At 44.2% G+C, this 27,964-nt stretch overlaps 1 protein-coding gene across 2 annotated transcripts in view; it reads left to right on the top strand.

Moving 5' to 3' along the window:
• Nucleotides 1-27,964, top strand: part of DNAJC6 (DnaJ heat shock protein family (Hsp40) member C6) — a 127,785-nt gene that overhangs the window by 64,800 nt on the left and 35,021 nt on the right. For both annotated transcript variants that reach the window (XM_081086428.1, XM_081086429.1), the window contains exons 2-4: nucleotides 18,820-18,970; nucleotides 20,493-20,542; nucleotides 20,646-20,794. In XM_081086428.1, coding sequence (XP_080942554.1) covers nucleotides 18,820-18,970; nucleotides 20,493-20,542; nucleotides 20,646-20,794 — 350 coding nt within the window. The remainder of the gene's footprint in view (nucleotides 1-18,819; nucleotides 18,971-20,492; nucleotides 20,543-20,645; nucleotides 20,795-27,964) is intronic.

Here is a 27,964-nt window from a genome sequence, read left to right as displayed (position 1 = left end):
CTTGGTACAGATACGGTGTGAACTGAGCTCTGTGTCTGTTCTCACTAAGCTCTTGCTCATTCCTTTGAATTTTGTCTTGTTGCAGCTTCCAACAAAAGCATTCTGACACTCTTCCCCATAATCCTGAATAACTCTGTGCTCTCCTTTGAAGCTTAGTTTGACCTTCATGCCTTTTGGGATCTGAGGACCACTGACCCTAGTCTCCCCTCCCTCCCTCTGTAACACACAACACAGGCTCTACATCCTCCCAACTCCCTGAGGAAACTACATGCCCACTGGGTTCCAGTACTCACTGTAGTCAGTGCCTTAGACACATGACTCACCCGCTCAGCGTCACCTCCTTCCTCCTGGGTAGTGGAGATGGTTAAACCTCCTCTCGGGCTGGGAGAGGATTCGTGCCTGTAAATGTTTGTCCTAAGAGAAGATGGACCCCCACAGACCAGACTGCAGGAAACAGAAGAGACGTGGAATCTGTGCCTGCCAAGTGCCAGGCAGAGGCAGAAGCTGCCCTGAACTCAGGGAGGCCCTGGGTGCACAGTGATCGGTCTGTGCCGTATCTGGTGCCATCCCTGCGGCTTGCAGAGGAGAAGCCACAGCTCTTTCCTGTTTGCCTTCCCCTCCAGGCTCCTTATAATAGTGGGTATGGTGAAGAGGGAGTAATGATAAGGCTACTTTTTAAAAATGAATCTGTTTCATTTTTTACATCTGGCTAATGGGATGAGATTTCCCTCAAAACAGATCCTGGTATCTGCTCTTGCTGTTGCTGCAAAAGGTCCCCAGCCTTGTGCTGGTGGAATGTTTAAGGGGATATGCTTTCCTCCTTGAGTTTTTTTTTCTTTCTTAAAAAAAACTTTATTGTTGAAAGTATTACATAGGTCCTCCTTTTCCCCTCATTAACCTCTTCCAGCCCACTCCCGCCCCCTGCCCCCCAGGCCCTCACCACCCCATTGTCTGTGTCCACAGGTTATGCATATATGCATACAAGTTCATTGGTTGATCTCTTCCCCCCACCCTCCCCTGCCTTCCCTCTGAGGTTCAACAGTCTGTTCAAGGCTACTTCTTATTGAACATTTCATATATATATATATATATATACACACACACACACACACACATGCACATGTTTGTATATGTATATGTTTGTATATATATGTTTATATAAATATATAATATTTTTGTTTTAATATATTTTATATATTGTACATAGAAATATTATATATATATATATATATATATATATATATTTGAAAACTGATGTTCAGAGAGGTTACCTAGAACCCTTGAGCATGTAGGAGACAGGGAAGATCTGAAATGGGGGTGATGGACTCTCCAAAGCAAGACTTCGAGTTCTTCGGATGGCTGGAAACTAGTATGCCAGGAAGTAATCAATTATCTGACCCCTCAGCAACAGCTAATGTTTGGCTTCATTGTCATTGGTGCATTTCAGTTTTTCCTGCAGGTGAAGAAACAGGCCTCGGAAAATGTAACCCAGCTGGCAGTGTTCTGCCCAGGATTCAATTAAGTCCATGATTTCCAATTAATGGGCCCTCATGCTCAGATTGAGCTCATAACATTAATCTTGCTTTATTTTAGGATTGCCACGGTCATGATGGATAGCCAGTCTTTTGAGAATTACTGGAGCATAATTAAGCCAGAGAGACAGCCAGAGCAGGTAGTTAACATGGGAGCCAGCGGGGGAGGGGGGGGGGACTCCCTTTCTTTGCCTGCCTCAGGCAGCACTGTGAGGGTTTCCCTCTGAGACCATTTCCTGGATGGCTCATCTCGGTGCAGTTCCTGTCCCCATAGGATAAAGCATCTCCAGACAAGGAGAGGATTTGAGAGTCCCAGTTAGTGATCCATTGTGAGCAATGTTCTAGTTAATTCAGTGACACCACATCCACCTCCGTCTCAAGTGACCACTTGCTAAGTTGTGACTGCAACAGACAGTGTGCTTTCCCAGATGGTGCAGCGAATCTTTGTGATGAGTCTATGAGGACGTAGCAGAGGCTTGCTTTTTGCATAAGGTTCTAGACCAGCGGTTCTCAAACTGTGAGTCGCGACCCCTTTGGGGGTCGAGCAACCCTTTCACAGGGGTCGACTAAGACCATTGGAAAACACATATATAATTACTATTGTTTTTGTGATTAATCACTATGCTTTAATTATGTTCAATTTGTAACAATGAAAATAAATCCTGCTTATCAGATATTTGCATCACGATTCATAACAGCAGCAAAATTACAGTTATGAAGTAGCAACAAAAATAATTTTATGGTTGGGGGTCACCACAACATGAGGAACTGTATTAAAGGGTTGTGGCATTGGAAGGTTGAGAACCACTGTTCTAGACAATGATAGGCTTTACTCGGAATCAGTGGGAGGACGTGGCAGTTCCTAGGTGCAGACCTTTCCGTTGGGCCTCTTTCTTTCCTTTTCTCATGGTTGTTTCTCCCGAAGAATCTACTTCACTTTCCCATTTAGGAAGAAGAGGATGGGCATGCATAGGCAAATACTACTCATGATTGCCTGTCATTATCTCATTGAATCCTCTTCACAGACTTGGAATGAAGATGTCATCTGCCCCCATTTTACTAGTACAGTATAGTGGAGGAAGCTAAGGCTCGGAGAGAGTCCACTGTTACAGAGGTAGTAAGGAAGGAGGGTCGGGGTCTCAAATCCAGGCCTGCTTATCTACAAAGCCTCTCTTCTTGCTGTTACCAAAAAAGCTTCTTCTCTTTTCCTGGTTCTCCAGGAGTGTTTATTGTTGAACTGAGCCTCTTTGGCACAAGTAACACATGGAGAGTCATTTTCTGAGTGGAGGGTTGCTGAATCCACCATTCTGCTCCCCAGCAGCTAAGGGTGTGCCCTTGAGATTTTGCGGAGGCTCCCACGTCTGGCCCACCCAACCCCCGTCATTGACTTTGGTTGAATTTTCTCAGTGTTTGGTTTTCCCACTGGAGAGGGCAGTGGTCAGAACTCTATGACAAAGTCTCCACCAGTCAACCCACACCAGACTTTGTCCTTGAGATCACTGGAACAGACGAGTTGCAGGTTCTCTCTGCATTAGGTAGCAGCTTTTCCTCCAAATGCTTGCTGAGGAATTCTGCAGTGTTTTTTTGTTTGTTTGTTTGTTTGTTTTGTTTTGTTTTTTGTTTGTCCCAGGATTCACCTTCAGAATGTTCCTGCGTTCCCCATTTAGTTAGCATTTACATGTGTCCTCGCCTTGAGTTTGCTTCGCCTCATTGAGCATTTTTTTGCTTGGCACTGCATATTATTCACAGGCGGCCTGTCAGAGGTTCCTACAAATACATTTATCTGAAGCCGAAGGTACTGCCTTGAAATTTCCTTCAGGTGCCCTCTGATGGAACTCTGGCTTTTGAAATATGCCCTTAAGTGTGCGCTCTCCCTGGGAAATTCCACTTGTCTGAGGCATTATTAATCGCTCTGAGAATAGCTTCCTGGAAATCTGTTGATGACCATTTTTTGTCATTTGTTATGTTGGTGTGACAACCAAACCCCACAGCAGTTATACTGAGAGCAGGCAAATGTTCTTACTCTTTAGCTTGACCCTCAATCATTCTGGGATCCGAGAACCACTCACCTTCCCAGTCTTACCTCATTTTCTCTCTAACATACTCTCTACCCCCTCCCAGTACCCCGAGGAAAGAGCATGAAATCCAAGCTCCAGCACGATGTCTTAGACAGTTCCTGAACCCCCTCCTTCCTCATCTGTTTAGTGGAGACAGTAATGCCCATCTCTCAGTACTCTAGCATAGTCCCTAGTACAGTTCTAACTGGTGCTCAGTCATGGTCCTTTTCCTTTCTATGCATGTCCTTGACTTGGTGGTCTGGTGACCACACCCCCCCCCATCTCCCCTTAGCTTGAAATGCTCTGTAGCCCATTTCTACCCAAATTGCAATTCAAATGGCACCTCTTCCATATAGCTTTTCTCTTTCCTACATCTAGCCACCTACATCCTTCTCCTCAAGCTGGAAATAAGCTCCTCTGAGCTGTCCACTTTATAGGCATGCATATATATATAATACTACTTGGTAAGTCTATGCAAAGGAAATCAGTTAATAGTTATGTTGCAGATCTATGAGAGAGAGATATTAGAGGAAAAATATTAATGACTTGGAAAACACTTTTCAGTCTTCAGTGGGAAAAATGGCAGGTACAAAACTGAGTATAATATGATCTTATTCCTGTATCTGTATTCACAGAACACAGTATATATGTGTGCACATTGTCAACCGATGGTCGTTGGTGCAATTCAGCACCAACAGGAATCCCCAGTGTGGTGTGTAGTGAAGAAGGAAACTTTATTCAGTCAAAACAGCTCAGTTGTGATACCCAATGGCTATGAAAACAGCAGGGCTGTGAAAACAGCACGTCCCCCTTGGGCTAGACAGCTCTGCCCTGTGCCATGCCTGTCTGCCCCACTCTCCAGCGAGACTTCTTCCATGTTTCACTCAGCCAGGGAAACACAGTCTTCAGTGGAAAGGGAAGTTGACTTGGAGGGGAGCTGGCTTATATAGACAGAAGTCCCTGCCCCTGATCCCTGATTGGTCTGTCCTCAGGCAAATGAGAGCTCCAAATCCTTGCAGTTTGGCCCAAAAGGCACTGTCCTGATTGGTCAGAATAGAGCTGTTTGGTTGGATGTGGAAAGCCTCGGTCCTATTGGTTGAAATAGGATTCCAGGAACTCCTCTGTAAGGGCTGGCTCAGGTGGCAGAAACAGTGCAGGCAGGCAGTTCAGTGCAGGCTTCTCCCTGAAATGCAGTTTGCAGAAGAGGTTCCTGCTAAGCTCTTTTTTTTTTTTTTTTTTTTAAATTTGAGTCCAATTAGCCACCAGGAGCCCTCCTTAGTATGTGTCTTTTTTTCTCAGGGTTCTCAATGTACAGAAAAACACAGAACTAAAAATACAGGGATATACAGTTCTCTAACATGTTAACAGTGGTTATCCTTGTTTGTTCCTGCTTTATTTTCCTTTCTGTTTAAATTCCTTTCCCTTGGTTTTGGTGAGTCTCAGGTGCAGAGAAGCAAGTTACTCATACTGCCTTGTGGTCTTTACACTGCACTAGGCCACTCTCTGGTTTGATTTTCTCTTTTTCTCCCTTCATCCCCAATCCCATCCTCTCTTCTAAGTCATTCACTTTTTCTAGGATGATCTTGACATATGTTCTTAGATGTGCCCAGATTTTCCATATTGAATATGAATATACTGTATTATATCTATAATAATAAAAGCATAATATGCTAATTAGACTGGAAAGCCAAATGACCTTCCAGATGTCATTCCGGACATCCTTCCAGACAACCTTCTGGATGAAGCTGCTGTAGAAGGGGCGAGGCAGAGGTGGTTAGGGGTGATCAGGCAGGCAGGCAAGTGGTTAGAGGCGATCAGGCAGGCAGGCGAGTGGTTAGGGGCAATCAGCCAGGCAGGCAAAGGGGTTAGGGAGGATCAGGCGAGCAGGCAGGCGAGTGGTTAGGAGCCAGCAGTCCTGGATTGTGAGAGGGCTGTCTGACTGCTGGTTTAGGCCCAATCCCACGGGGATTCCTGTGGGATAAGGCCTAAACTAGCAGTCGGACATCCCACGAAGGGTCCTGATTGCGAGAGGGTGCAGGCCAGGCTGAGGGACCCCCCCACCATGCACAAATTCCATGCACCAGGCCTCTAGTATATTATATATTATATAACAAAATATGATATAACAAAAATAATGTTATATCTACATATAGTTTATAAATCTAAATGAAAGCATTTTTAAAAGAAGAAATCAGAATTCCTCTCTCTGTATGGTATCACCTTTCATTCTCTTCCCCTCATCTCACAATCTCTCTCTCCCTCTCTCTCTCTCTCTCTCTCTCTCTCTCTCTCTCTCTCTCTCTCTCACACACACACACACACACACACACACACAGATTTCTTGACCAATTTCACTTCCAGCTAAAAAATCTCATTATTCTTTATTGCATATTGGTTGATCCCTCCCTTGAGTTCTGTGATATGTGGTTATGCATGGAGTTTTCACTCTGACTTGTCCCAAGTAAGCAAACACAGCTCCTACCTCTTAGCACAGTACGGAACTTTGCAGAGGATGGCCACGTCAAGGTAAATAGCCCTATAGAACTAAGGGTGGCATTTTGTGGTGACTCATGTATTTGTCTTATCTTCTCCCAATCTGGGCCCTATTCAAGGAAATGACAAGAGGAACACAGACTTTAGAGTTTAAGAGAGGTGTGTGTGTGTGTGTGTGTGTGTGTGCTTGTACCCATACACATATATGTCAGAACTTATCAAATGTTTACATTTTCAATGTGTGCAATTTAGTTTTTGTCAATTTTATATATGTCAATAAAGCTGTTTTTTAAAAATATATATATTTTATTGGTTTTTCACAGAGAGGAAGGGAGAGGGATAGAGAGTTAGAAACATCGATGAGAGAGAAACATCGATCAGCTGCCTCCTGCCCACTCCCTACTGGGGATGTGCCCACAACCAAGGTACATGCCCTTGACCGGAACCAAACCTGGGACCCTTCAGTCTGCAGGCCAACACTCTATCCACTGAGCCAAACCTGCTAGGGCTCAATAAAGCTGTTTTAAAAAATGCATTAATCATAGCAATAGTTGGGGACAATAATTTTATTTTCCTGATGTGTCCATTGGAGGCATGTACATTTCTCATACCTATTGAGTGTTGAAATGTTACAGATGTGAGTTGCTTCCTCTCATGGGTTGAGCAGGACTTCCATCGCTGTGGCTGAGTGCACCTGACCATGCCTGACGACATGAAAAATGAGGGTCATCACACTTAGCTGGATCCTAGCTAAGTGACCCTGCAGGAATGAATCCGCCTCTTTGAGACACAGTTTCCTTACCTAAAAAAGTAAGAACAAAAGTATCTTTGAGTTTTATTGTGTGGAATACTGTACCTTCTTGCATAGCTCTTAGCATGTAGTAAGGCTCCTTTGGTGTATGTGTAGCATATGTGTGTGTTATGTGTAGTATATAGTCCATGCACATTGACGCTGATCTTGTCAACAACAAAATCTGTCTACAACAGTTGCTTCTCCTTGGAGAGTAACGATTGGATCCTTCTCTAAGAAGTCTGCTTGCAGTGGCAGCTCCAGAATTTCTGTCTAGGAGGAACTAAGAGAAGGCAGTCTTGTTGGAAGGAGATGGGGTTGAGAAACATCTCTTCGAGCTTAATTGCATAACAGATAGTGTTTTTCCAGAATTCAGGGTGTACCTGAGGATTACTTGGGAGGACTGTTACTGTTCTCTCAGTCACTCCTTGAGGCCTCTGCTCTCTTCCCTCTCCTTATGAAATGGAACTGAAATGTTGGAAAGAAGATTTTTGCTTGATTTTGTTTCTTCGCGGTATTCTTTAAGCAGGCCATGGGCTGCTAAGCAGTTCTCAGAAAGCACAAAATTAGACCCTCAACAACTAAGCATCGTGACATGTGGGAGTCCCACTGAGGAAACTGAAGCTTTGGTGAACTTGAGTAACAGTCATGGCAGAATGAGATTGGACCTGTGTGTGGCTGAACCTGAAGCCTCTGCCCTTAACCACCTCCCCATCCTGCCTTCTTTCACCAGGAACTTTGTTTCTCATGCCCCCATTGCCCCACCCTTTACACCTCCATCCTAGTCTGACATATTAGAATAACTTGTGAATGGGTCTGTCTGCCCCCCACCAGCCCCAGCATCTCTGGGTCTTTAATAACAGGGACCATGTTTCATGCTTCTTCACACCCCTCTAAAGTCTTAACTGGCACACAGTGAGCACTCGGTGTATGTGAAACTGGGCTGCTATAGAATGCAAGAATCAGAGAAGATGGCAGGTATGGCCAGGTAGATCAGACAAAGACCTGGTTGTTGCCTAATTGGCAAATATAACCAAATGCTTTCAATGTCTCCTCACATGTCTCAGAATTTCTCATTGCAGCACTGTATCTTCCAGCACCCACGAGCATGCCTCCTTAAGAGATGGGGATTTCATGAAACTCAACAAGAGTTTTATTGTACAGAAGACTAATATTTGACAAGACTAGAGGGAAATTTTTATCTTCAGACAGATAAGAGGAACTAATTAAGTAACCATTACCAGCTTCTCTTCCTCCAAAGGATGTGAAAAAAAGAAAGAAAGAAAGAACTAGAAATGCAGTCAAACTGAAGACCTCATTGAGACCCAAATTGACCCTGTGAAGAATAAAGGCAAGGCATGGTGGGACCTAACAGGCTGTCAGTGCTGGGGAAATTCCAGCTAAATGAATATAAAATGTTTTATTCCTTCATAGATCATTGGAATCAGGACATAGTTGCCAATCCAAATTCTGGCCACTAAACTCTCATAGAAAACATATATGGATACTGCTTACTATGATTCAATAAGTATTTTAAGTCTGGTATGCCAGAGAAACTTCTATATAAGAGACAGTTCTCTCCATCAGTCCATCATTATAAAATAAATATGATCAAAACTATTTAAGGAGATCAGAACCCCCAGTAGAACTCTAAAGAAATAGACGTTCTGCCTACCCCATGCCTCTCAACTCTAGCAAAAAATTTTTTTCTTCCTGTCTAACAAAAAGGTCAGGGCTTGAATTGCATTAAATGGAATATGGCATTTCCCTCTAATTACTAGCCTGAAACTGAGAAAACGTCCTCATTGCTGTCTGACTCTGTCCACGCAAGAATGTACCATATGCCACACAATAAAACTCAAAGATATTTTGCTCTTATTTTTTTTAGAAAAGAAAACTGTGTCTCAAAGAGGCAGACTCATCCGCAGAGGGTTACTTAGCCTGGAGTACATGTGTAACAGATGACCTTTTTACAGTGATGACAGGGTCAGAGAATTTTAGAACTGAGGAGACTTAGGGGATCGTCTAATTCATTCCCCGTTGTTATATTCTTTGAGACCCTGAGTCTGCGATTCTTCCATAGCCACATAGTTGGGTTGCTCTTCCCATCAAAGTCATGAAAAGTGGATATAGAAATATTGTACATACTGATTTGATGGGGTCAGGAGTGATAATAAAATTTTTTATAACTGGTACGATAATGTAAATGAATATATAAATATATAATGTAAAGTACAGCCCCCTTTTATTCTCTGAACAAATACACACACACACACACACACACACACCCGTAACTGTTCGCCAGGGGATAATATTTATAGCACAATTTACTCTAATTTGCAATTTTTGGGACATTTAGCTAAGTGACCCCCATTTCCAAGTCTTGGTTTGACCCAGGGAATGGCAGCGGATCCTTCAATTAACGTCCCCGTTAAATCGATGGTCACTAAGGCCCTGGCCCCTCGTTCCAGCTGAGGAGCTGAGCGTGCTGTTGACCACTCAGGGCTGTGGTGCCCTGGATGCCAGTGCTTCCTCCATGGTTTGGACCCTCAGTGCCTGAGTCATTGGCACCACCTGCTCCGGAGCCTGTGCCTGCCAGTGCTGAGCTCCTCTGGAGCTGTTGGTGGATGAGAAACATACCCGGGTCTCTGCCCCCTGGGTCTGTTAGCAGCTGCCAGACCTGTCCTGTCTAGGGCCGCAGCTGTGCAGTGTCATCAAGTGGCTTGTAGTTTAACAGCTCACACGACACGGCGAATAATCCAGAACTATTTCAGCATTTCCAAGTCCAGTACCGTGGAACTTGAAAGTTAGTCGTGCAAATAACACATACCGTACCAGTTCACTTCGAGATGGCAAGGGGCCACGCCAGAGCGCTAAGAGGTTCCCCTCTGTTCAGCGTCTGTGATCCTGAACTATCAAAGGTGAAGAGTTCACGAGAGTCGTCGTGGTGGCTCCACAAGAGACTCTGTCCTTGTACACATCTCTCATTAGGCTTTGTCAACCCTGACATTTAACAGCGTGGCCTCTTTTTTTCTTTTCTTTTGCCGAGGCTGCCTGGCTTTGCTGGAGACAGCATGTTTCATGGTTGTCTTCTTTCCATCCCCAGAGCCGCCTGGCACCTATCATTCCCTAAGTGCTGACAGCACCCCAGGCCCTGTGCTAAGGTTTTACCGAATCCTCACCACAGGCCTGTGTGATATTCTGTGAAGGCTTCCATTTTACAGCTAAGGAAATCATAATTTGGATCAGTTAACTTGTCAAGGCTGTACACCCAGCTAGTAGCAAACGTTAGGAGCCAGACCCGTTCTGGCTGATGTAATGCCCATCTTCCGCATCTTCTGTGGCAGCTTTGTTTCATGACTAACCTTTTGTTTGGCATAGGGAGTGTTGATTTTTTTCACTTGATTTTGTTTTTTTCCGTGAAATTGTTATTTCTAGTTGGATTCCTGGGTAGTCTGTGGTAGGTAGTCAATCCAATGACTCATTTGCGTGCGAGCTGAATTTCTAAGAATTCAAATGAAAATTCCTGATTGTTTCAGAAAATCGCACGACTTTAAAACCACATTCACATTCACGGTCTCATTTGATCCTTTTGATGCCCTGAGGCACGTAGGGAAATTTTTGTTCTTAATTTGTTCCAATGTATGAAGGGAGAAGAGGCTTCAGAGGAGTAAAATACCGTGCTTAGGGTCACGGTTTCTAGGTGGAAAAACGAAGTCTCCAGTGTAAGATCCTCTATCCCCAAGTCCGTCCTCTTTTCTCGAAGCTTCCCTGAAGTAGGATGAATGGGGAATGAGGTTTAAACTGTCTTTGACTCCGGAAGCCGAGACATTGGGTTTTTCTGTGGTCTATCTAGTTGGAATCCCCATGCGATCCATCTCTCTAGTTGTGGGGAACCAGGAGATGACAAATCTCTTATACACAAGGAGAATGAATCCTTCTGTGGTGAAGACCCTGGTTCTTGCACCCTTGCTAAGTGTTGTGGAGAAGAAACAGCCTTTTCCCAGGACAGGGACTAACGGTGCATCTCTGCAAGGTCCCTTTAGTTTTGGGAATTTCTGTCCTGCAATTGCCAACTTTGTAGAAAGCAGGAAGAAAGGACACTTGTGGCATTGCGTCACTTAAATAACCACAGAGGAAAAGGCCGGATAGGTGAAAAGGAGCATGAATAGGAATTTCAGATCATCGGATTTTCAGTCATCCCTTAAACAGGCTGATCCTGAACACTGTGGAATAATGATAATAAATCACAGGTACTAGAATTGGATGGCAGTGACTTTCTAGAAATGGGAAGGGTGATGCTCTGTGGAAGTGCCTTTGTGGAGGCCCAGAGAACCCACCGAGGAAGGTTCATGTCCTGAGAACCTTAATCATTGCCAAGAGTTCTTTTCCATGTCAAATATATTTCTTTTACAAAAATGAGATTATGCTGTACATAGCTTATATTCTGCTTATTTTTACCTAGCCCTTTGTCACAAGTGTCTGTACTCTTCTAAATAGTGACTTGGTAGCTAATTATGTAGAAGAAATCATCAGTTAGTCTCTTGCCTCTATGAACAACACCTCAATAACAACACCTCAATGGACATCATTTTTGCTAAATATTTGCATATGATCCTTTTCTTTTTATGACAGTACTTGATGGAGGAGCATCTCTTCTTAGAATTGCGTGCAGCCAAAGGTGTCCTGGGCACTTACTGTATGAGCAGTGGAGTGTATATGTGGGGATCCTGACTGTGCATTATGGACTCTGCAAGCAAGGCCTTTGTCAGCATTGTCCTGCTTTCACAGTACTCGTGGTGTTTTGCCTGTGACTGACAGTCATCTAAGATGTTTATGAAAAGTAGGCCACACTTAACTTTTTCTATATTTCTAGTTACATTAAGGAAATTAAGATCAGCCTTAACATTTGTGCTGGCCTTCTTAAAAATATACTTTGTTCCGACCCAGCTGGGTGTGGCTCAGCGATTGAGCTTCGACCCAGGAACCAAGAGGTCACTGTTTTGATTCCTGGTCAGGGCATATTCCTGGGGTGTCGGGTGTGCAGGAGGCAGCTGGTCAATGATTCTCTCTCATCATTGATGTTTCTATCTCTCCCTCTCCCTTCCGCCCTGAAATCAATAAAAATATATTCTCTCTCAGGAGAATCAGATTTTATGTCAGCGTACAAGTGAGAATTAATCAGGTTATACAGGGGTGAACTCCCATGACTTGGGAGGGTTGGATGCTGCTTGTAGTCTCGTCAATATTAAGAATCCCATGACAGCTTATTACACCCTTAGAAATGATGGGGAGGGCAGGACTGCACCCTCTGATGCTCGTCTCTGGTGGGCTTAGGCTTTACCATGACAAGAGTCTACCTGAAGCCTTAGAGGCTCAGATATGGATCCTTCTCTTTGGATAGTGCCCTCATGCTTTCACAATTCTGTCCTCGTCACTCCCACCGTCTGACACCCTCAAAACCTGAGTCCCCTTTATTAAGCCCCAGGTGTGTGTTTCCCCTGGTGCCATTTTAGCCAAAGCATTTAGCAACATGGCAGAGGTGGCAAGCTCTGGACTCCCAAGAATGGAAGTCTTTTCAGCCATCTAGTACAGGGATTAGAAAATGTCTTCTGGCCTGGCTGGTGTGGCTCAGTCATTGAGTGTCTATGAGCCAGGAGGTCATGGTTCGATTCCCAGTCAGGGCACATGCCCAGGTTGTGGGCTCAATTCCCAGTAGGGGGCATGCAGGAGGCAGCCAATCAATGATTCTCTCTCATCATTGGTGTTTCTATCTCTCTCTCTCCCTTCCTCTCTGAAATCAATAAAATACATTAAAAATTTTAAAAAAAGAAAAGGAAAAGAAAACGTCTTCTGTAAAGGGCCATCAGTAGTAAATACTATAGGTTAGTGGGCCATATGGTCTCTGCCATCGTAGCATGGAAGTAGCCGCAGACAATATGTAAAGGTGTGAGTTTGGCTCTGTTCTCAGAAAACTTTACTTATAGACACTACCATTTGACCTTCGTATTATTTTCACTCTATCAAACCTATTCTTCGGACTTTTTTCACTCATTTAAACATGGAAAAAATCATTCTTTTTAAATTTTTTTTTAAAAATATATTTTATTGATTTTTTTTTTTTACAGAGAGGAAGGGAGAGAGATAGAGAGTTAGAAACATCGATGAGAGAGAAACATCGATCAGCTGCCTCCTGCACATCTCCTACTGGGGATATGCCCGCAACCCAGGTACATGCCCTTGACCGGAATCGAACCTGGGACCTTTCAGTCCGCAGGCCGACGCTCTATCCACTGAGCCAAACCGGTTTCAGCGGAAAAAATCATTCTTATTTAAAAAGACAGTGGACTGGATTTTGCCCAAGGGCTATAGTTTGTCAGCTCCTGATCTATCGTTATTGTTTTGGTTTTTTTTTTCTGCATCACTTTCTGACTGTACCATTTCCCTCTGCGGTGTGTCGTTTTTTGAAACCTCTCTGCCCTTTCTCTCAATGGGCTGAGGCTCAGATATCCTTTGCAGAATCTGTGCTTCTGGCCTTCATGTAGCTCACCAGGGAGAGCCAGAGTCCCTACCCAAACAAGATCAGATCATGTCCCTCTTCTCTCTTTTTTGTGTCCTGGCTAGTTTGACATATAATTTGGGGATATGAAGGTCACAGATGTACTCTGACCAGTGGGTCTGGTTTCTGCAGGGTTCCAATGAACAGAGCATGCTGCCTGAATGATGGCGAGAGCCTGATTTTTATATAATCGAGGTTATTTATATCTTTTAATAGGTTGGTGCCCTGGAGTTCTTTTCCAGCGTGAAACTGAGAGTCAGAGAGAGGTCTGGATAATAAATTCAGCATCATCTCTTAGAACGATAATATATCAGAAGGGTATTCAGGCAGGAGTGTTAGCTTGTGATGGAAACAGGGGAATTGTAAACATTTTATACTGCTCTATTCTTGCTAAGTTTAACATGAAAACACAATACAGATTTTTTTTAATGTGGAGTGTGTTTAAAGGGAGATAATGTGCCCTGTATTATAGGGGAACAGCACCCAGAACATTCTTAGATTTGTGGCTTTGGCTGCAGTCTGTGGAGCCACCCAGCAAACCAGTTCCTGGCCTTTATTCAGGGCCATGAAGCAGTGGGGGCGACAGAGGCTCAGGCCCCTACAGAAAGAGGCTGGTTTGGTTGGCCTGACAGCTGCAGTGATTTATGAGAGTGCTTGTTAAGGGCCATCTGCTGCTGAGAGCCGCCAAATGAAAGGCGCGTGGAGGAGATCAAGGAATAGGAGGGGGAGGGCTTGTGTAAAGCAGGTAAGGATCGTCCTAATTACAGCTGTTAGAATTGTGAGTTGGTATGGAACTGTAGAATAGTGCGAAATGGTACAAGCAGCACAGGCTTTGGCCTTGCACAGACCTGGCTCTACTGCTTGTTAGGTGAGCTGCGTCCCTTCTTTTGAGTTTCCATTTCTTCATCTAAAAAATGGGTATAGTAGCCTTAGCTGGTTTGGCTCAGTGGATAGAGCATCAGCCTGCGTACTGAAGGGTCCCAGGTTCAATTCTGGTCAAGGGCACATGCTGGGTTGCAGCCCCAGTGGGGGATGTGCAGGAGGCAGTCGATCAATAATTCTCTCTCATCATTAATGTTTCTCTCTCTCCCTCTCCCTCTCCCTTCCTCTCTGAAATAAATGAAAATATTTTAAAAAATGAAATGAAATGGGTATAATAAACACTCTCTCCTCCTGCTGTGTGAAATTGTATGAACATAAAAGTCCAAGTGGAGTTCCTGGTGCCTAGGAGAGCTCAGAAAGTGGTAGACATTGTTAATGTTTGTCCATGTGTTCATTCATTTGCTGATTCATCAGCATTAATTGTCCTTTGTGATTTCAAATAGAGCCTCCTTTTCAGATAGGTTACTGAGGCAGCAATAGCTCATGTGATCAGAATGGAAGTATAAAGCAGTCAATATATATATATATATATATATATACATATATATATATATATATATGGCACCCAGGAGTGCAGTAGGTACCTCAAGTATGATTTAAAATACAGCCACCTGGCCAATAAATACAATAAAAGAGACACCACCTCACTCACTAGTAATTGGGGAAATTACAAAATAAGATCGAAATGAGATCTTCCTTCACATTCTCCAGATTTGTAAAAATTTTAAAGTCTGACAATATCAAGTGTTAAGGAGAATGTAGAGTGAGGGACATCATATTCACTAATAGTATGAGTTTGAACTGACATGACTACTTTGGGAAATGATTTGTCAATATCTAGAAATTTGAAGATGTGCATATCCTATCTATTAACAAATTTGATTCTTAGGCATAACCAAAAGAGAATCTCCCACATGTAGTTAAGTTGATGTGTTTATAACTGCATTGTTTTAGCAAACAACCTTGTCCATCTTAGTGGGAAACCTTAGTGTCCTACCTTAGTGGGTAATAGATCCATTCTTTAAGGAGCTAAAATTACATGTGGTACCAGCATAGGTGAATTTTAAATAATGTTGGGTGAAAAAAATGAAGTTGCAAACAGAAAACTGTTTATATATGGCTTGAAATCATGAAGAACAATCCTATCTAATAAAAGAGAAACATGGTAATTAGCGTACATCCGCTACACTTCCCATTGGCTAATCAGCAAGATATGCAAATTAACTGCCAGCCAAAATGGCAGCCGGCAGCCAGGCAGCTTGAAACTAACATGAGGCTTGCTTGCTTCAGTGACGGAAGACTCCAACGTTCCCCGCCTGCCTTGCCCGCCTCTGAACTTGCAGTTTGAAACATTGTTACAAATATAGAAGCTAAACAAAACCCCAGAAACCTGCTTTCAGCCCTCCGGGATCTCAGAGCTGGAGTTGATACAGTGTTTCGATAATAGAACCCAAACAAACCAGATACCTGCTTTCAGCAGCAGAGGCCTCAGAGCTGGAGCCAGAGCTAAAGCTGGCCCAGAATTAAAAAAAAAAATAAAAAAAGGAGCAGTTGGGAGCTTCAGTCACCTGCCAGCCTGAAAACAGCCCTCAGCCCCTCACCCAGGCTGGCCAGGCACCCCAGTGGGGACCCCCACCCTGATCCAGGACACCCTTCAGGGCAAACCAGCCAGCCCCCACCCATGCACCAGGCCTCTATCCTATATAGTAAAAGGGTAATATGCCTCCCAGCACCGGGATCAGCGGAGCCGCGAGGCCTCCCAGCACCGGGATCAGTGTGACAGGGGGCAGCGCCCAAACCCCCTGATCGCCCTGCGGCTCTGTGTGTGACAGGGGGCGGGGCCACAACCTCCCTATCCGCCCTGCTCTGTTCGTGACAGGGGAAGGCGCCCCAACCCCCTGATCAGCCCTGCTCTGTGCCTGATAGGGGGGACCTCCCCAAACCCCTGATCGCCCTGCGGCTCTGTGTGTGACAGGGTGCAGTGCCCCAACCCCCGCCCCGCCCCCCCCCACGGGCCCTGCTCTGTGTGTGATGGGATAGAGCCATAACCTCCCCATCGGCCCTGCCCTGAGTGTGACAGTGGCGGCGCCCCAACCCCCCCCTCCACGGGCCCTGCTCTGTGTGTGATGGGGTAGAGCCATAACCTCCCCATCAGCCCTGCCCTGAGTGTGACAGTGGTGGTGCCCCAACCCCCTGATCGGCCCTGCTCTGTGGGTGATAGAGGGTGGCGCCCCAACCCCCTGATCTGCCCTGCTCTGTGCGTGACGGGGGAGCTCCCCAACCCCCTCATGGGTCCTGCTCTGTGAGTGACAGGGTACGGAGCCCCAACCCCCCTGATGGGCCTTGCTCTGTGCATGACAGGGGGCAGCGCCCCAACTCCCCAATCAGCCCTGCTCTGAGCCCGACCAGGGGCTGCACCTAGAGATTGGGCCTGCCCTCTGCCAACTGGGAGCAGGCCTAAGCCAGCAGGTCGTTATCTCCCGATTGGTCGCAGACTGCGAGAGGCACAGGCCGGGCTGAGGGACCCCCCCCTCTTCCCCCGAGTGCACAAATTTTTGTGCACCGGGCCTCTAGTCTATATATATAAAAGCCTAAGTGACTAAATGACTGAACGACCAAACAGTGGGTCGAATAGTCGCTATGACGTGCACTGACTACCAGGGGGCAGACGCTCAATGCAGGAGCTTCCCCCTGGTGGTCAGTGTGCTCCCACAGTGGTAGTGTCACTCAGCTGACCAATGGGCGCCAGAAGCAGGGCTCACAGCTGGTGAGCGCCGCTGTGGTGGTATGAGCCTCTCTTGATGGGACTGACTGGGTGCGAGCCCGCAGCAGGCGCAGTGGGGCCGAGATGAGAGGGAGTGGCAGGCAGCGGCAGACTGCTGGTTTCAGCCCATTCCCCCCAGGCCATGCTGAAGAACCCCACCAGTGCATGAATCCGTGCACCGGGCCTCTAGTATTAATATATTGCAAATGTTACCCACATATGTAATAAAAGTCTAAAGAAATTATTTGGCCCTAGCTGGTTTGGTTCAGTGGGTAGAGCGTCAGCCTAAAAGGTCCCCAGTTCGATTATGGTCAAGGGCACATGCCCGGGTTGTGGGCTTGATCCCCAGTGTGAGGCGTGCAGGAGGCAGTCATCAATGATTTTTCTCTCATCATTGATGTTTCTCTCTCTTGCTTCCTCTCTCTGAAGTCAATTAAAACATTTAAAAAAAAAAGAAATTATTTGGAATGATAAATATTAAATCCAGGGTAGTATTAAGAGAAAAATGAGGGGATGTGGTTAGAAAGGTTGCCTAGAGCTCAAATCCCAGCTCTGCCAATTACTTACTAGCTGTATATCCTTAGACAAGTTTCTGATCTATAAAATGGAATAGTATTACCTACCTCATAGGTATACTATAGATTAAATGAGTGAGTACAGGTAAAATACTTAGAATAATACCTAGCAGATAGTAAGTGCTACATAAGTTTTAGTGCATAATAGTAGTATAGCTAAAGTTTATTACCCCTAGATATATTAGGAACTATGCTAATAGTTTTCTGTGCACTCATTTAACTGTTTCCTGTGAAGTAGGCATACCTGTGCTACCTAGTAGATAGAGGCCAGGGATGCTGCTAAACACCCTACAATGCACAGGGCAGTCCCCCTCCCTGGCAAAGAAGTATTTGACTCCAAATGTTGATAGTGCCAAGGCTGAGGAACTCTGAGCTATCTCCAAGGAGCCAGCAAGTACAGTTTTAAGAAGCTGGAAGGGAGGAGAACCTGAAATACTTGACAAATAACACTAATGACCATCATGCATCCTCAGGCCTAAAAGCTGTCAGAAAGGCCCTTCAGAAGGTATTTTCCATGATGAAAGTGAACTATTACTTTGAGGGATAGCCATGCGACGGCTCTTCCAACACAGCCAACTCCATCAAAAGGTAGAGGAGACCCCCCGGACTCACCTTGGCCATGTCTCTGAAGCAGCACTGTCTGAAAGACGTATAATGCTGGCCACATCTATAATTCCAAGTTTTCCAGTATCCACATTAAAAAAGTTAAAAGGAACAAATGAAATTAATTTATTAGTATAATCTATTTAATTTGATATATCCAAAATACTATCATTTCAACTTGTAATCAGGGTAAAATACTGAGATCTTTTACACTTCCCCCTACCCCTCTCCCACCCCCCCCCCCCCCCCACACACACACACACACTGTCTTTGAAATTTGGTGTGTGTTTTATGTTTGGACTAGCTACATTGCAAGTACTCAGATGGCACATCTGACTAGTGCTTCCAGTTCTAGTTGTGCTGCTCTGGAAGGTTCTGTTCCTGGAACTTAGTGAAGACCGGCAGCACTGCTGTAACCCAGTCAGTGAGCTGAGAGCAGGATGTGACTTCCAGGAATGCCGGCCCCAGACTCCGAAGGCGGTCTGCATACGTTTCAGGATCAAAGAGGGGTTGGTTTTCTGTGTGGTCTGTGCCATCAGCTCCTTTTCTGTTTCTCATTGGCAGGTGCCTCGTCCCCAGACATGGAGCCCAGCTATGGGGGAGGCCTCTTCGACATGGTGAAAGGAGGTGCAGGCAGGCTCTTCAGTAACCTAAAGGACAACCTGAAAGACACCCTCAAAGACACATCTTCCAGAGTTATACAATCTGTTACCAGGTATGTGTGTTCTTCCTGGTTGAGTTAATGGACCTTCGTGGCTCCAAAGGATCAGGTTACCTGTCAACCACTTGTCTGGCTCAAAGACTGGCAATTTTGTGATGTAATTTCATGGGTTCTGATTGAGCAGTGTCACCAAAGCCATAAAGTGGCTACAATCACAGGCTGGGAGGCCTCAGCTCACTGGTACATGAGAGCCCAGTGGGTTGTCATCCCTGGCCTTCGAACCCAGTATTCTGAGTTCTAGTGCATTATCTGCTCTTGTTAACCATGTGACCTAAAGCAACTTCATTAACCTCTCTGAGCTTTACTTTTATACCCTGGTAGGATTTGTGCCTTTGGGTGTTTGAGAATTAAATGAGGTAATCATGTCTATACAATCTGAATAAACAATACTCATGTATTGCAATCAAAACAGAATTTTGTTTTTGTATCTTTTTTTTTAAATATATTTTATTGATTTTTTACAGAGAGAAAGGGAGAGAGATAGAGAGTTAGAAACATCCATGAGAGAGAAACATCGATCAGCTGCCTCCTGCACACCTCCCACTGGGGATGTGCCCGCAACCCAGGCACATGCCCTTGACCAGAATCAAACCCGGGACCTCTCAGTCCGCAGGCCGACGCTCCATCCACCGAGCCAAACCGGTTTCGGCTTGTTTTTGTATCTTAATAGCCCTTTAGAATTTATTTGCTGGGAGAAGTTTTCCATTCTTTCACTGCATGAAAATTCTACAAGCAGACATATGATTTTTTTTAAATTCTTAGTTATTAGAAAGTTTTAGGGTCACTTTAAGTTACAGTGTGCAGTTTTAAATCAGAAATTCAAATGTCAAGTCCAGTCTTGGCCATTTTGGCTCAGTGGATAGAGCATCAGCCTGTGGACTGAAGGGTCCTGGGTTCGATTCCATACCCTGGTTGCAGGCTCGATCCCTGGCCCCAGGCACGTGCGGGAGGCAACTGAGCGATTGATGTTACTCTCTCTCTGTCTCTCTCTCTCTCCTGTCCACTCTCTCTAAAAATCAATGGAAAACTATCAGATGAAGATTAACAGAAATTCAGATATTAAGTCCAATATACTGATCAACATTTTAATCTTTGTTCAAAGGTAAAACTTACCCTTCCCTCCAATCCTCAGCCAGGGCCTGGTAGGCAGAAAAAGGATGTCCTTTGTTCTTCCTCCATCACTTCCTTCCCTGACACCTATGGGTGATATTTCCCTATAGGCAGAGAGCCTGGAACAATGCTTGTTAATAAATAAGCACTGTTTTCTGAGTGGATTCTGTTCATAAAGTGGCATCTGTTTGTAAAGACTCTGGGGGTGCACAGGTTGGAGCAGTACATTTAAGCTACTGAGGGTGTGGGCTGCCTTCTCTTAACAAGGCTCCCTTGTTGGAGAGAAGGCTTGAGGGAAGTCAGAATAGGGAAGTGTCCCCGGTGATGATGCGAAAGTGATTGAGAGAGAGCAGCCGTGGCATCTGAGGATCATTTTAATGAGTGCTCTTCCTTGTCTTGCTTTTAGCTACACGAAGGGAGATTTAGACTTCACTTATGTTACCTCCAGAATTATTGGTAAGTTTCTCATGTATCTTTACTGCTCAGACTCAGCTTTCAATTGCTGCTCATCACCACAACCGAGCTGTCTAATCTGCCTTCTTTCTGTGTGACCCTCCAGTGATGTCCTTTCCTCTGGACAACGTTGACATAGGATTCAGGAATCAGGTGGATGACATTCGGAGCTTTTTGGATTCCAGACATCTTGACCACTACACGGTGTACAATCTGTCGCCCAAGTCCTATCGAACTGCCAAGTTTCACAGCAGGGTAAGGAAGTTTCGCTCTGGGATCGCAGGGTTGAAGACATCACAGGGTATTTCTCCTCTTAAGAGCTATCCTCAAAGCCTTTGCCCTGTGGCACATGAAGCTGAAAAACGATACACTGTGCACATTTCTAGCCACAAAATATTTATTAGGCTTTAATGATATATTCTGAAAAATCTTTTTTTGAGTGAAGATATTTGTTTGTCGATGAAATACCATCTAAGTTGGGGCCTCACACCAGTTGTGGTTGTTGCTCAATTGTTAGGGTGCATTGCTGTGAGGCTCAGTTGGAGCTTGAACTGCTACATAAAGCATTTGGCTAACTTTATACTACAACACTCATCATGCCTTTACCTGTCCTTATTGCTACCTGGGCATCGCGATGAGACAGAGTAGCTAGACCAGTACAGACATACTAGTATTAATGGGAATAGCCTGCTGACATTCAGTAAAATTGCTTCTTTCAGAAGTGAAGAAAGCACATAAATAGGCTACATTGTAGGTTTGGTAATCCTATTACTAATATTAATAGTAGTGAGTGCAGCAGCCAACACTTACAGAGTATGTACACCGCGCTGGGGACTTGACATGCAGTATCTCATTACATTCTCTTAACAGCCCTCTGAAGTAGATGGAGAAACAGAGGCACAAAGCGGTAAGGTAACTTGCCCAAGACCACACCATTAGGACTGACACTGTTACCTGGAAAAGCTGGATTGTCTTCTAAAGGAGCTTTTACAAATAGGCTGAGAAATATTCCTCGTTCAGGAGCTATGAGAGCTGGCTTGGGTTTGAATCTAATATCAAGCCTGGTATTCCTGGTTGCTGAATTCTTTTTGTTTTAAATTACATTTATTGGGATAACATTATGACTTTACATAAGTTTCAAGTGTACAATCCTGGAATACATCATCTGTATATTGCATTGTGTGTGCACCACCCAAAGCCTAGTCTTCTGTCCCTGAATTCTTGATTTACTCACCAAGATAAGGCCTTTTCTCTCTTAAGAACATCTTCAGATATTTTGACTTAGCCTTTAGATATGATTGTTTCTGCAACTCCATTTGGGTCTCGTAATAAATAGGAAGGGTTTTCTATACATTGGACCCTTTAAAACTGAAACTTGACTTCTCGTATTGAAGATGGTAGCTGATGGTCTATGCTGTGTATCTAGCACCTCAGCTTTGATGCCAGAACATGTTATGCTCCAAATCTCAGTTGCCATTGATCATGTCTGGGCCTCCGTTTCCAGATCTGAGGTTGATCTGCATGTTTTCTAAGATTCCTGTCCCAATGTGCAATATGGAAAGGGAGAGTTTTGTTAAGGACTCTGTCTTCTCAGAGTGTTCCCCAAGTAGCAAGAGGTAACCCAGAGGTTCTCAAACTTTAGTGTACATCAGTCACCTGGAGGGCTTGGTAAACACGCAGGCCCAGCACTGCAGATTCAGCAGGACAGAGGTGCAGCGAGATTCTGCATGGTTAACAACTTCCTGGTGCTACTCCTCTGTTGCCATGGGGACCACGCTGAGAAGCGCTAATGAAGCCACTCAGAAGTGGTTTGTTCTAAACTGGCATTCTCTAATGGAGAGTTTAAGTGCAGCTCCTTCAAATTCTCTATACTTAACTGCCCTTCAACTCTTATTCCATCTCTTACCTAATGCAGAACAAGTGATGTCAAACAAGATGCGGGTAGATATTCTGTTTCTAACTCAGATGCAAATCTTTTGAATTGATTTTTTTTCTTGTTTGGAGACAAAGTCAGTGCCATCATTTTTAAAACAAAGGGGCTATGGAACATCCTGCACAATATTTCATAGAAATTTTATTTGATCTGGAAAGATTTGTGATAGTCTGGAATATTTTCCTTCTGAAAGTAAATAAAAATATAATACCATTATAGAAGCATTCATTCATATGAAGATGTCTCTTTGGGTAGTATTTATAAAAGCAGTCACGATAAAGATATTTAAAGAAAGCTATCTATTAGCGTTACTATGTATTTTGTGACCAATCTCAACAATCTTACCAAAGGAACCAGGAATTAATTACACATTGACTTAAAACTGCCACAGGCTGCTAGCCCTCACTTGCCTTAAAAGGGCAAGAAGCATGTTTATTTGATTTGATACCTAGAATAGTGCCTGGAATGGCTAAACATTTCTCAGACAAATGAATGTGTCAAGGACTGTTAAACACATAGATATAAAATAAATATTTGGTTCTTGTTCCCAAGGCACCTAAGCCTAGTTTGAGAGAGAATCCAAGACATTCTAAAGACAACTGCAAATAATATGTACAGTACCTACTGAGAAAGATTAACGAAGGGAGATAGGAGTGAGAGCTGGACCTTGAAGCATGAGTAAGTCTTGTATAGGTGAAAGGTGTGGTGGTATTTCTATTTTTTAAAATATATTTTTATTGATTTCAGAGAGGAAGAGAGAGATAGAAACATCAATGATCAGAGAGAATCATTGATCAGCTTCCTCCTGCATGCCCCCTACTGGGGGTCAAGCCTGCAACCCAGGCATGTGCCCTTTACCGGAATCGAACCTGGGACCCTTCAGTCCACAGGCCAACGCTCTATCCACTAAGCCAAACCAGCTAGGGCTGGTGTTATTTCTTTTCCATACAAATTGTAGAATGTGTCTTACAAGGTTCTTCATGATCTGGCCTCTGCCTGCCTCTCTGGCTTCATCTTTCACTGTTCTTATGCCCAGAACACCCAGGCTCCAACCAGGGAACACACACACCGTCTGCATGAGCTGTTCTCTCTCCCTAAAAAGCCATCCATTGTCACAACGCCCCCACCCCTTCCTTGTTTACCTAGCTTCACTAAGGGGAGGATTTCCACAAAGTTTTTCCAATCCTTTCTTCCTAAAACACAGGAATGCATGACACCTTAGCCCTTTGCAAATAGTCCCAGAACTCTGCCGAATAGATAGACCCTCTGGCGAAGCTCCTGCAGGCCTCAGGGAGACAGTCCCAAAACCTGGGTCTATTCGTCTTAGCTCTGTTTCTGATGTGGCTTTTTTTCAGGCTCCTAGTTCTTTCTCTCCTCGGTACTAACACTATGCATTGGTTTGCATCTCATTGTTGCATTAATTAGAAAAGTTCTCTTACTTCTCATCTTCCAGTCCATGAAGACCGAAACCATTTCCTCCTCCTTTCAGATCAGTGGAGGGCTAGGTCTGCAGTTAAATATTATTTTAATAAGTGTATATGGCAGAGTGTTCCATAAATAGCCAGGGTTGGAAAAGAGTAAATAGAAGACTGGTTTTATTTATAGACTCACAGGAGTCCTGCTCTGTCCTTATTGCTGAACTCAGTTACTTTACATTTGTAGTATGTGATATGTGCTTGGGGATATGGGTAGTGGTGGCAAAGACAAGCTGTTTCTATGCTCTTGTCAATAAATGGAAAGTGGGATGAATGGCCACCAAACCTAGCCTGGCTCTAAAGTTCTAATGTCTGACTAAGGCATTTCAGTGCCTCTTTGAGCTTCCTTTTCCCTCTGCAGGAAGGAAGGTGTGCTGTTGGTAGCATAGAAAAAAGAACCCCATTGGCTCGCTGGTGTGCTCAGTAGTTGAGCGTCCACCCATGAACCAGGAGGTTATGGTTCGATTCCCTATCAGGGCGCATGCCTGATTGTGGGCTTGATCCCCAGGAAGCGGGGTGGGGGGGAGCATTGTAGGAGGCAGCCAATCAGTGATTCTCTCTCATCATTGATGTTTCTACTTCTCTCTTCCTCTATAAAATCAATTTTTTTTTTTTAAAAAAAAAAGAACCCCAGCTGATTCTTTTAGACTCTCCCTTCATGTTGACTTTTTCCAAATTTCGTGTTCTTGTAGGATTTCTTCCCTTTGGGGAATGACTTGATTTTTTGAAAATATATTAACAACTTGGGCTTCTTTAAGAGGTCATGATTGTTTGCAGGTGAGCCCCCTTTTCCCCTTTTTCTTCCAGAGTTCACATAAGCTCCCCAGTGTTTCTGCTTTGGTTTGCTGGTTGGTGAGGGGGGTCAGCCATAGAGCAGTGATGCCTCATCTTTCCCGCTGTCGCCATGCCTCAGTGCAAGGATGGGGAGTAAAGGGGCCCAGGAGCCAGAGGGCTGTGGATCCCCACATCGTAGCTCTGTCAACTTCGGTGACTTGAATGTCTTAACCCTAGTGAAATGTGGCCATTACATGAAACCCCACAAATGTATGATGGGATTGTAGTAAATATTCGTTAGACAGTGTGGTATAATAGAAAGCTCCCAAATTTACTGTTTTTATAACATACACAATTTAAATGTCCCTAGGTTCCTATCTCAGCTGTTCCTCTTCCTGGGCAAGTTACTTTCCCGCACTTGAGACTCAGTGTTCTCCGCTGTAAAATGGGGATGACAATAAGAATACCTGGCTCACTAGTACTTAGCCCATTTTCTCTAGGTTTGCTTAACACGTTGCGTACCGCATAGACATCTCTAAGACATACGCCAGGGACCGCACGTTTTTGGGCAAACTGCACGTTATTTAAATCATAATGCACTTTAGGTGTTGTTTTTCAATAATTATAACATTTTTATTTACAAAAACAAACAATTAAAGTTCCTAGTACTTTTTTAACGTATGGTACTGCGTAAAACATTTTCCTCTATGAAGAGGGACCAAACAAAATTTACAGAAGTATCTAGATTCGCTCCTTTTTCCATGGGCGTGAAAAACGAGAACACTCGTGAGCGGTCCGTAACAGATGGCGCGCGAAACACGAGAAAACTCCTGAGCGGCACGAAATGTGTTAAGAAGGAGATGTGACAGCAGTGCCTGCCGTAGAGTAAGCATTCAGTAAGTGGTAGCCATGATGAGCACGGATAATAATAAAATGCCACAATAAATGATTGACTGAAATACCCTTGTCCTCCAAAAATGGTTTCAGATTCTGAAAACACTTGATATGGCTCTTCTGTCTGATTTTCCATAGCACCTTTTGCTCTAAATGCTCAGCAGGTTGGATGCGTGTGCCGTCTTATCTTGTGCTTGGGGCGACAGACAGATGAACATTGAATGGCATCCAGCCCGGGTTCTGTTTTGGCCTCTTTCCCCACTGGGTGACATCATGGCAGCCTTGTAATCCATATGGCGTGTTCTGTGCCCTGCAGCTCCGGGAGGTGCTCAAAGGGACTGGAGATGGCACAGTGAAGTGTCACCTGCCCTAAGACAGTGGTGCTCACGGCAGGCATGAAGCTGTGAATTTGAGAGAGAGAGAGAGAGAGAGAGAGAGAGAGAGAGAGAGAGAGAGAGAGAGAGAGATGGCGGGGGGAGAGAAGGGAAAATAGCTTGTAGTGACTGAATTCCTTTTTAGAATGTTTAGGGTTTGTTTATGCCTTAATGATTTTTCCCCTTTAGATAGAGCACATGCTTTAAAAAATTCTAATTGTATGTTTGCCTAATGATGTACAATTATATATCAAGTAAATATGTAATTATAGAGCACTTTAAATTAATATTATTTACTTGATTGATTTAATTGTTCTGGAGCTGTTAGTCTATTGTGCTAAGAACAATTTGGTAACTTTTGGCTGAGACTCATTATAGATAGTAACAGTGTTTGTGTGGGTGACAGACAGTTTCTAAAAGGTTTAAAAGTATTATCTGGGAGCCCTAGCAAACCAAACAGATTGCTCCTACTTCCCTTGCTCCACTGTGAAATATTAGGAGTTTGAAACATTTGGGTTTTCTTAGGCCAGTGGTGTTCGTGTTGTAGAGCACTTTCTGATAACAGCATCCACACAAAACCTGCTCTTTCTTCAGAATTCCCTCCATCAGCAAATGGCACCTGCTTCCATTCTTTTATCCAGCCATTCACGCTGGAAGCCTGGAGTCATCCCTGACTCTCCCATCTCTCTTTTAAGTACACCCCTCCTCACTCATGCACCGCCACCATGGGATCCATCACCTACTCTCATGTATAGGTATTCCACTTCCTCTTTCCTCCTGAATCCCTCAAGTTTTTTGCACCCCGCTGCTACGCGTCTAGGCCTAAGCCCCCACCATCCCTTCCTTAGACTTCTCAGCAGCCTCCTCACTGATCTCTCTGACTACTCTCATGTCATCCATATCCATTACTAATACTGGATCTTTTTTTAAAAAATATATATATATATATTATTGATTTTTCACAGAAAGGAAGAGAGAGGGATAGAGAGTTAGAAACATCGATGAGAGAGAAACATCGATCAGCTGCCTCCTGCACACCCCCTACTGGGGATGTGCCCGTAACCACGGCACATGCCCTTGGTCGGAATCGAACCTGGGACCTTTCAGTCCACAGGCCGATGCTCTATCCACTGAGCCAAACCGGTCAGGGCCTAATACTGGATCTTGAGGGTTCTTTGGAAAAATGCAGATCTGAGCATCACTCTCTTACTTTACCCAGCTCCTAACAAGGCCTGACCCCCTTCAGTTTACACTCTCACCATACAGGTTTTCATTCATTTTTTCCCAAAAAACATTTTTGGCTCTGACCTCAGGGCTTTGAACTGGCAGTTACCGGATACAATAATAGTAATAGCTATATTTATTGATCACGTTGTGTGTGTCATATGCTGAGCTAGGCCCTTGAAATACATCCTCATGTAGTACCCACAATCCTGTCAGATAGGTAGGTAGGTATCATTTACCACATTTCACAAAGAAACGCTTAAAGAGGTCACAAAGGTTGCCCAAGTCTAAGCTTCTCTTTATTATTTATTGAATTAGTGAATATCTGATCAGTTGAGGCTGATGTCTAGTATTTTGAGGGAAACAATAATCTCAACCAGTGTACTACAGCAGTACAATGATTTATAGTCAGAAAACCAAGTTGCAGTGCTGGCACTGACCAGCAGCGTGATTTTAGACAAGACAGCCTCTGAGAGTGAGTCTTCTCATCTGCAAAATGGGGATCATATCAATACCTCTCTTAAATGGCTGCTGATTAGATTAGAATAGAGCCAAGCAGAACACAGTCGGGGCTCTATGACTGTTTCAATTACAATTGACATGCGATAGGATATGTTAAATGAATATGTGTGTTAGATGAATAAAATGATGGAGGTTGGCCCCATGGTGTTGTGAGTCCCTTCATTAAGAGAGGAAGAAATAAGAGCCCTGAACAAGGTTTGGCTCACTTTCATGTGCTCATGAGAGCTGG

Source organism: Myotis nattereri (assembly GCF_964212035.1).
Source record: "Myotis nattereri genome assembly, chromosome: 3".
NCBI lineage: Eukaryota > Metazoa > Chordata > Mammalia > Chiroptera > Vespertilionidae > Myotis > Myotis nattereri.
The sequence above is the reverse complement of the archived record's forward strand: the minus strand, read 5'-3'. Positions and strand labels throughout refer to the sequence as shown.